At 39.5% G+C, this 10,465-nt stretch overlaps 1 protein-coding gene across 1 annotated transcript; it reads left to right on the top strand.

Annotated features, from left to right (window-relative positions):
- Positions 1–2,328: 2,328 nt before the first annotated feature.
- ercc6l (excision repair cross-complementation group 6-like) lies at positions 2,329–9,976 on the top strand. Its single transcript, XM_051111335.1, has 4 exons — positions 2,329–2,463; positions 2,594–2,635; positions 4,183–5,938; positions 7,632–9,976. The coding sequence occupies exons 1-4, from the start codon at positions 2,420–2,422 to the stop codon at positions 9,741–9,743; spliced, it is 3,954 nt and encodes a 1,317-aa protein (XP_050967292.1). The 5' UTR covers positions 2,329–2,419; the 3' UTR covers positions 9,744–9,976.
- Positions 9,977–10,465: the final 489 nt, after the last annotated feature.

Genomic DNA, 10,465 nt, shown 5'->3' with positions numbered 1-10,465 from the left:
GAAAATATCTCGAGTCCGTCCGAGTCCAGAGACAGTTGACGGAAATGTCACTGACTCCATGCATTATCACGAAAGTCTTGTCCAGTAGGCTACTTGAAAGCCGACAGGTTTATGTGCGCACTCACTCAAAGAGCGCTCACAGAACGCGCCTCTCAGTCAGTGTGCGAATACAGTGTTCTCTTTCGTTTTTATTAGGTTCTGTTATTGCTACATACATGCTCGTATTGGAGCCTATTCATGTAAATGAAGTCGGTTTTGTCTTAAGTAAACATGAACAGCTGGGAGAAATACTGACGAGTGAAAATATTTGAAACGTGGGTCAGATCTTAAAGCGACAGCAGCGTAAACCTGCAGCAGCCGACCACGTCAAATAATAATCAAACAAAAGAAAAAGAAAATCACTCACTGTTCTTGACTGAATCACTTATTAACTGTAATAAGAATTATACAGTGTATACAGTGAAGATTTTGCAGTGTTTTATTTTAACATTTATTACTTCATGAAATGTCTGTAGTCTATTTCTGTAATAGCCTTTATATAGACCTACATAAAAAAAACTTACAAAAAAACCCTACAATTCTATTTAAAAAAAAAAGATTCTATTTTAAAAAATATTATTTCATTTGTATTTTTGATTAATATATGTATTAATACTTTTGCTTGTAAGTAATACTTGGAGTGTTTACTTGCCTTGAGCTTGAGAATGTTCTACTTACATCAGCTGATTAATTTTTTCTGTATTGAAATTATTATTATTTAAACATGGTGGCAGTTTCTAGCTTGAAAGAAAAATTATTTTTCTAACATCTTTGCAGCAATAGTTTTAATGGGTCCAAAACCATCTTGGGTGTGCATGGTTTTTTAATAATTATATTGCCCATCATCTGTTATTTCTTATATAATGTAATTTATTGTAATTAATGTAACTATAAATGCATTCAAAAATAAAACAGTTGTGAGTTTGCCGTGACTTATGGAAAGTATAGGTAGGGCTTTATACACAGTGTATACCATTGTAAAGACTAGGTTTATCCCTCACAACCTCATTTTCATTCAAGAAAAAAAAAGTCATATACAACCCAAAACACACACAGCCACAATCAGAAATAAAAAGAGGTGCTGCAAGAGGCTACATGTTTTCTGCTCTTAAGGTCCCATTCACCAAGATACCTACTCCTTTACCCCCACCCTTAAATACATTTACTACATCAATGAATAAAGTCAAGTCTTGCCTATAATTTTTCACATTCTAAAACCTGTTTCACGCTAAAATATGTCACATTACATAGATCAGCCATAACTTCTGTTGCATGACTTTAAGTTTGCTAAGCAGAGCATGGACACTTATGAGATGTTGTGAAATCAAAAAATCAAAATGGCAAGATCCACTAGAGGTTTGCTTTTCTTACATTTCAACTGACATTGCATTTTTCTAGTTTTAAAGGTTAAAAACAGGGGTGCCCAAACTCGGTCCTGGTCCTTGGTTTAGCTCCAACTTGCCTCAACACACCTGCCAGGGGGTTTCTAGTATGCCTAGTATAAGCTTGATTAGCTGGTTCAGGTTTGTTTAATTGGGGCTGGAGCTATAATCTGTAGGACACCTCCCTCCAGGACCTAGTTTGGGCAGTCCTGGATTAAAACAATATTAAGATACTGACAAACAGTAGTGTTCCTTGGACTCAGACGGACTCGACTCGGACTCGGCCCTTTGGGACTCGGACTTGAGTCTGACTCGGCCCATTTTGGACTCGGACTCGATTGGTAAAAGACTCAGACTCGACTTAGGTGGACTCGAACCCAACACTAATCTACAGTAACGTCATGTTTACACTAGCGCACAGGCATCTGTACTTCCGATTTCTCTCAAGATAGGGAGAGGAGACTTCAGTCAATAAATGTGAAAACAAAGTAACTGGCGTTACTTATTTGAAAAAGTAACTCAGATATTTTCTTGTAAATTACAAAAGAAATGCATTACTTCAGTTATTTGGAAAAAAAGTAATCTGACTACTTAACTCGCGTTACTTGTAATGCGTTACCCTCAACAAGTTGAATGTATATTTTTAACCATGTATGCACAATTTGACGGGCACACTTCTCACAATGTTTTCACTTTATTTGGATGGACCAGGTGGGTGTCCCTAATGTGCATTCAAAGTGTCACGAAATTAACCGCTTTCCAACAAATCTGGCTGGAAAGCTGGAAAGCTTCAAAGCTTCAAAAAGCTTCACCTCGCCACCAAACGAAACCAAACTCCAGTGTTTCAAACGCGGTAACACTATGCGCATGCGCGGTAGCGCAGCAAGCGATTGGGTGAGAGCTGCGCGCGAACAAAAGTTGTTCAAACCTGCTTCCGCAGTCGAGGTGTTGAGACACATGCCGTTTTTCGATGAAAATCCCTAAAAATAAACGCAAATATGCAGAGCAGTAAAGTTGAAGAAATTACGGACAAGTTAGAGGGGTAAGTAATCAAACCATCGCATCTGTGCCGCTCACAGCTTTCATTAATAAAACTTTGAGCTTTGATTCTGACCTAAAGCTGTTGTTATTATGTATGGAGAACATGTTTTAATAGTGCTTTTTTCTTGCAGCTATCTGTCTTTAGACACAGAGAAGATGGACAGATACGAGAGGTAAGTACAGTAAATGCAGATCTAATCTCTGTTGACAAAGTGTCACCAGCCAGAATATGTATTTTACTGTCTGCATTGAATTGATGGCATGTAACTTGATGTTTTTAAATACCTCGCTCAAAATAACAGCATTTGTTTCAGTGTTGCTGTTAATATTTTATACTTTTTGTTCTTTATTGTTGTATGTCGTCTTAAGGATGCTTCTGTACTTTCACATCTTTCAGCTGGAAAGTTATTAGGTAGATGACATGTCACATCCGGTTGTCCTTTGTCTAAAACAACATTTTTAATTCTTGTATTATGTATTTATATCTACTTTATAGATGGCGTTTTAATTCAGATATATAGGTTTGCTTAAAGTTGTGTCTATAGAACATTAATTATATATTTCATCTTTAATTAGTCATAATGAAAAGATACAGTTCATAGCAATAGCATGTTGTTACATTATTTAAGGTAGGCTGTCAGAATAGAACTTATGAACTTTTTTTAGCAAAGCAATTATGAAACAGCTGAAATGTAAGGCAACAGAAAGAATATTGTTTTGGTCAATAAATATTGTAAATAATTAAATGTGTACATTTCAAGTAAAACACGTCTTTGGAAAAAAGTTCATGTCTATTTAAATTGGCAAAATATAGTCCACAAGATAATAATAATAGTTTAATTTATAAAAATTACCCTGTTCAAAAGTTTACATTGGCTTGATTCTTAATACTGTGTTGTTACCTAAGTGTTCCACAGCAGTGTTTTTTTGTTGTTGTTGTTGTTGTTGTTGTTGTTGTTTAGTGATAGTTGTTCACGAGTCTCTTCTTTGTCCTGAACAGTTAAACTGTCTGCTGTTCTTCAGAAAAATCCTTCAGGTCCCACAAATGTTTTGGTTTTTCAACATGTTTGTGTATTTGAACACTTCCCAACAATGACTGTATGTTTTTGAGATCCATCTTTTCACACTAAGGACAACTGAGGGACAACTATTACAGAAGGTTCAAACACTCAATAATTCTCTAGAAGGAAACACAATGCATTAAGAGCCGAATTTGAACTCTTTGAATTTGAAGATCAGGGTAAATGTAACTTTTGTCTTCTGTCAGTATCTTCAGCAGCTTCTAAATGGTAGTACTAAATGAAAAAATATGATATTTAGACAAAATATGAAAAATGTACACATCTTCATTCTGTTCAAAACTTTACACCCCTGAATGCATCGTTTTTTTCCTTCTGAAGCATCCGTGAGCCTTTGAACCTTCTGTAATAGTTGCATGAGTCCCTCAGTTGTCCTCCGTGTGAAAAGATGGATCTCAAAATCATGTATATGTTAATTATATGTAAACATCTTTTATGTGAAATGTCTTATTCAGGTCAGTACTAAATTAAAAAAATTATATGCATTTTGTATGATCCCTCTTATTTTATTTTTGGTAAAATAATTAACATTTTGCAGATTCTGCAAGGTGTTTGTAAACTTATGACCTCATCTGTAGGGTGAATTTATTTGTTGTTCCTGTTTAAGAGTTTTTATTATTTTTTTATTATTATTTTTGCAGATACCGGCAGGAGGGGAAGGAGGCTGCCATGCGTGGTGATCTGCATCGTGCCCTTGAGCTGTTTCAGCTGGCTTACCAGCTGCAGCCGAGTGACAAGCAGAAGAAACGGATCCAGGCCATACAGGATCTCATTAAGAGAGATGAGGAAGAAGATGAGGAGGAGGATGAGGAGTTTGTGAATGTAAATAATAGTGGATTGATGCTTTATAAAGGGCTCTACGACAAACTGTATGACCATCAGAAAGAGGGTGTGGCGTTCCTGTACAGTCTCCACCGAGACGGAAGGAAAGGAGGAATACTGGCAGACGACATGGGCCTCGGCAAAACAATTCAGGTCATTTCGTTTTTGTCAGGGATGTACGATGCAGAGCTGGCCAATCATACCCTGTTAGTCATGCCTACCTCGCTCATAAAGAACTGGGTACGTGAGTTCGCCAAGTGGACCCCTGGCATGAGAGTGAAAGAGTTTCACGGCTGCAGCAAAGCTGAGCGGAACAGGAACCTGGAGCGAATCCAGCGCAAGGGAGGAGTCGTCATTACCACCTACCAGATGCTCATCAACAACTTTGAGCAGCTTGCATCATATGACCAACGTGAATTCAAATGGGACTACGTCATCCTGGACGAGGCCCACAAAATCAAAACCTCATCCACTAAAACGGCTAAAAGCGCTCACGCTATCCCCGCTAGACACCGTGTGCTACTGACAGGCACTCCGGTTCAGAATAACCTACGAGAGATGTGGGCGCTGTTTGACTTCGCTTGCCAGGGGTCACTGCTTGGAACCTCTAAAACGTTCAAAACCGAATATGAGAATCCAATCACACGTGCAAGGGAGAAAGACGCCACTCCTGGAGAGAAGGCTCTTGGATTGAGGATTTCTCAGAACTTGATGGACATCATCAAGCCTTATTTTCTCAGGCGGACCAAAGCAGATGTTCAGCACAAAAAGCAAAAACGTGAAGAAGGCTATGAAGACAAGGAAGACCAAGAGAACAAATGTCCAAATGCTGGCGAAGGCCTAGAGATGCCAACACTGACACGAAAGAACGATTTCATCGTGTGGACGTACCTCAGCTCAGTGCAGGAGGAGATTTATAACCAATTCATCTCATTGGACCATATTAAGGAGTTGCTGATGACTACCAGGTCGCCACTGGCAGAGCTTACGGTGTTGAAGAAGCTCTGTGACCATCCTAGACTCCTGCCTAATCGAGCTGTGGTTCAACTAGGCCTGGAGCAAGGTTCCACCTCTGACTCCATCCAGCCAGACGATGAGAGTGAGTCGGCTGTTAGTCAGATTGATAAACTTTCAGATGACACTTTGGTTGCAGAGTCAGGGAAGCTGCAGTTCCTAGTGTCTCTAATGGAGTGTCTTCGTGAAGAGGGCCATCGGACCCTGATCTTCTCCCTCTCGAGGAAGATGTTAGACATCGTGGAACGCGTCCTGCGTAACAGAAACTTCCGCTTGCTGCGCCTGGATGGCACAGTGACGCAACTGGCAGAAAGGGAGAAGCGTATCAAGCTGTTCCAGACAGACAAACGCTACACAATCTTCCTTCTCACCACTCAGGTGGGTGGAGTCGGCATCACGCTAACTGCAGCGAATCGTGTTGTGATCTTTGACCCCAGTTGGAACCCCGCGACAGATGCTCAGGCTGTGGACCGTGCCTACAGAATTGGCCAAACTGAAAATGTCATCATCTACCGACTCATCACCTGTGGCACTGTGGAAGAGAAGATCTACCGCAGACAGGTAAAAATAACTTTACAACATTTGCTTTACCATGTAGTTTTCAAGGTTTAAAAAGAGTTAGGGTGGCTTGATTTGGCGAGGGAGGGGGGTAATTATATTACAATTATTTTGAAACGTTGCATATTGCTGCTGTTTAGATATCCAGGCAAAAAGAAGTAAAACACTTTGAATCACATTGAAAAGGATGTACAAAGACTATAAACTAACAACAAGCAATGCCTTTTGTTCCCAAATGGATGTTTTGCCAATGGACCCTATTGAGTCTGTGATGACGTGTTTCAACAGTCATCATATCATCATAAATCCTGGAATTTTTTTTCATATTTAAATTTTAAATATATTAATATATTTAATATTTAAAAAAAAAAAAATTAAGGTGATTTTTCTCAATATTTAGATTTTTTTTCCACCTTCAGATTCCAGATTTTCAAATAGTTGTATCTCAGCCAAATATTGTCCTATCCTAAAAACCCATGCACCAATGGAAAGCTTATTTGTGACCCTGGACCACAAAACCAGTCTTAAGTTGCTGGTGTATATTTGTAGCAATAGCCAAAAATACATTGCATGGGTCAAAATTATTAATTTTTCGTTTATGCCAAAAATCATTAGGAAACTAAGTAAAGATCATGTTTCATGAAGATATTTAGTAAAATTCCAACTGTAAATATATTAAAACTTAATTTTTGATTAGTAATATGCATTAGTTAGAGCTTCATTTGGACAACTTTAAAGGTGATTTTCTCAATATTTTGATTTTTTTGCACCCTCAGATTCCAGATATTCAAATAGTCATATTTCGGCCAAATATTGTCCTATCCTAACAAACCATATATCAGTGTTTGTTAGGAAAACTTGTTTATTCAGCTTTCAGATGATATATAAAGCTCAATTTTGAAAAACTGACCCTTATGACTGGTTTTGTGGTCCAGGGTCACAAATGATGTCTCTGACTAAAATATGTAGTAGGAAACCCATTAAAGATTTACATTATTTAAAAATCAACATCGTTTTATACGTATTTTGGACTGTGAGGGGGGCCAATATTGGCCAAACTGTCATATACATGACATGTGGCTCTGTTTAGTTCAACGGCAGCACGAACGCAGATTTGAATGTTCAAATCACACTAATTGTACGCTGCATAGTAGAAAGGTTGAGGAATCAAACCGATGAATCATTGTAATTTAGGAAGAGAATCAAGATTGGAATTTGTATCGTGTTTGTGATCTTTAACGATCTGTTAAATTAAAATGCTATGTCTTATTGGTGGTGACACATCTATTGCAATATGTTTAGCACATCACAAATGTTATGGGCTACTTTGCTTTTTCGACCTCTGATCGCAAGCGTAGCCACTTTGGAACGCTACGCGCAGATTAGCGAGCAAGGTCCTGGCAGATCGCTAGGTCGGGTCCTCACAGATGGAAAGAAAAAAAATGAGTGTTGGAATGAGCCATTTTAGGAAGGCGTGGCTGAGTCTTAACTTTTATAAAGAATATCTCTTTGGGTTTGAGACTTTAGTCTTTGCAACTTTACAGATCTTATATATGCAGAAACAGCTTGGAATACTTCAGACACATGAAAAACATGAAATCACATCATATGACCCCTCTAATACCTGGCGTTCCCTTTTAAAAAATTGTATTATTAACATACTGTTGTTGTTTTTATTTCTTTCCTATATCTGCAGGTGTTTAAAGATTCTCTCATCCGACAGACAACTGGTGATAAAAAGAACCCTTTCCGTTACTTCAGCAAGCAGGAGCTGCGTGAGCTGTTTAAACTCGAAGACACACGCTCGTCCACCACTCAACAGCAGCTCCAGGCGATGCACTCACACAACCGCCGCTCTGACACCAGCCTGGACCACCACATCGCTCGCCTTCATTCCATGGAGATGTTCGGCATCTCCGATCACGACCTCATGTTCACTAAAGAGGTGGCAGTCGACGAAGACGACCCAGAGGATGCAGAGTCACATCACTACATACAAACACGTGTCCAGAAAGCACAAGAGCTCATGCAGGCAGAATCAGAACTGCACGGCCAGCTCATGGACAGCGTGGCTCAGAACACCGAACCAGCTTGGCTCAGGCAAGCAGGGCAGCCGAAAACTGACGGTAGAGACCGCCCGGCCCCTCCACGTATCAAAAATGAGCCTGTGACAGTGGACCTGACACATTACAGTTTCGATGAGCCAGAGCTAGAGGAAGATGAGCAGAACTTCACACCAGTTGAGGACGTGGAGGTGGAAGTTGTAAGTGAAGAAGTGCAAATTGTAGATGATGAAGAACAAGTGAAAAACAAATCTCCTTGGTCTGCTGAAGAAAGTAATGTGCATGTTAGCCCTGTTGCTGACAAGCTAGCTAACGGCGTGATCACGCTGGATGACAGTTTGGATGAGGAGGACGAGATTTGCAGTAATGGAGCATCAGAGAAACAAAACTCTGTGCACTGCTTGTCAAGTCCTCGTCACCAGTTTCCGAAGTTAGAAGAACTTTCTATGTCTGATTCTGTTGATAACAAAGAGGTTCACATGGACAACCCCAATTCGACAGTGCTTTCGTCACCCCAATCTCCACATAAGGCCACAGAGGGAGAGTCTTTTAAAGCAGAGGTGGAAATTCTTCAGGGAAACTTCAACTTGCAGTTGGAGGACAGTGCAGATATGTTCTCAGTTGAAGAAGAGGAAGTTCGTGAAGAGGAGGAGTCTCTAGCAGAGGAAAGTCCTGGGTTTCAGCTTCAGATGGACGTTAGTGGAGAAAGGATGGAAGAAGGAAGTATCCATGAAAGCAGACAAGATGGTGAAATCAGTAACTGTAACAAGAGTGAGGTCCTCAGCAAGCATGAATCTCTTCTGTCTATCAGTTCAGCGCTGAACACCCCTGCGGAGGACTCCTTTGTGCATTCAGTTCGGAGAAAGAAAAGACAAGTAATCACTGACACTGAAGAAGAAGATGAAAAAGAGGAGGAGGAGTCAGAGAAGCCATGTTTAACAAGCAGTCCATTGGTTGATGGCCTCAGCAGGCTGGGCACTTCAACACCGAAATCCACTTTGACCGACGGCGGCCGGCTCAGGCGCAGCTTGAATACTTCTGTCGCATCAAGAAGGTCCTTCATTGTGTCCATGCTAGACAATGATTCCGATGAGGAGTCAGAAGATAAAACCAAATCGTATGAGATATCGGTGGCCAGTGAAAGCCTTGCAGATGAATCGGTGGTGGAAGAGGAGGAGCCCAGTGGAGACCAAACCGAATCCTATGAGATATCAGAAGCCAGTGAAAGTCATGTGGAAGAAGAGGAGGCAAACAAAGACAGAACCAATTCCTATGAAACATCTGAAGCCAGTGAAACCTATGCAGATGAATCAGCGGTGGAAGAAGAGGAGCCCAGTGGAGAGACTTTAAACACGGAAGAGTCTGAAAGTCACGAGGAGCGTGAAGAGGTGGAAGCAAGCGTAGATTCAGAGGATAACCAGGAGCAAGAAGAATGGCACAGTGCCATGCTTGAATCTACTGCTGATGTTGAACTAGACTCTAATGAAACGATGGACCAGTGTGCCCCTAAAACATTCCCTTCGGAAATGCACGTTCTTCCTGTTAGCTCCACAAGCAGTGATGTGACTGCTGCTAAACCCTCTGAGAACACTTATGAGATGCTGGTCCTGTCTGGGAAACAGTGTTTGGCAGAAGGGAGGAAGCAGGAAGCTCTGGATTTCTTTCTAAAGGCCATAGACATTAATACTGGTGATGCTGAGATCCAGCTCTTGATTATTCAGTTGTACAGGCAACTTAGCCAGTAGGGAACTTAAAATGTGCACAGCCATTTAAGACTTGATCATATTTGTACCACGTTTGACAGAAATTTGCTGTCTGTTGGTAAAAAGAAACATATGTTGTGTTAACACCGTTCATGGAATTTCCCAATAATTCCTCTGAATGTTTATTAATGTTAGATTTGCATGTTTCTTTGATTTTCAAACTGTTCAATTTATCATATTCTTACATATACAATAATTGTGGAGGAAAAAAATAAATTTTTCGTAGCTTGTTTCATGTATGATTTTTCTGCATTCCAGAATTGAATCTACACTACCAGTCAAAAGATTCTCAAAAAAGTCTCTTTTGCTCAACAAGCTTGCATTTATTTGATCCAAAGTACAGCAGAACCAGTACAATTTTGAAATATTATTACTATTTAAAAATAACTGTTACATTTTAAATATAATTTATTCCTGTGATTTCAAAGCTGAATTTTTTAGCATCATTACTCCATCACATGATCCTTCACAAATCATTTTAATATTCTATTCTATTCTGATATTATTTTAATCTGCTCAAAAACATTTATTAATATTATTAATATTATGATGTTGAAAACAGCTGAGTAGAATTTTTTTCCAGGTTCCTTAGATGAATAGAAAGTTTCATTGAATCATTTAATTTTTTTTTTATCATCACTTTTGATCAGTTTAAAACATCCTCACTAAATAAAATTATTCATTTTCTTGATTTCTGAAGGATG

The sequence above is a fragment of the Labeo rohita genome, chromosome 5 (genome assembly GCF_022985175.1).
Source record: "Labeo rohita strain BAU-BD-2019 chromosome 5, IGBB_LRoh.1.0, whole genome shotgun sequence".
Taxonomy (NCBI): Eukaryota; Metazoa; Chordata; class Actinopteri; order Cypriniformes; family Cyprinidae; genus Labeo; species Labeo rohita.
Note: the sequence above shows the minus strand (reverse complement) of the source record. Positions and strands in the feature narration are given on the sequence as shown.

Bases quoted from the DNA above. Each gene is read 5' to 3' on its own strand.
- ercc6l (XM_051111335.1), top strand. From the start codon at position 2,420: ATGCAGAGCAGTAAAGTTGAAGAAATTACGGACAAGTTAGAGGG. The intron at 2,464-2,593 runs GTAAGTAATCAA...TTTTTCTTGCAG, and splicing joins ATTACGGACAAGTTAGAGGG to CTATCTGTCTTTAGACACAG. The intron at 5,939-7,631 runs GTAAAAATAACT...CTATATCTGCAG, and splicing joins AGAAGATCTACCGCAGACAG to GTGTTTAAAGATTCTCTCAT.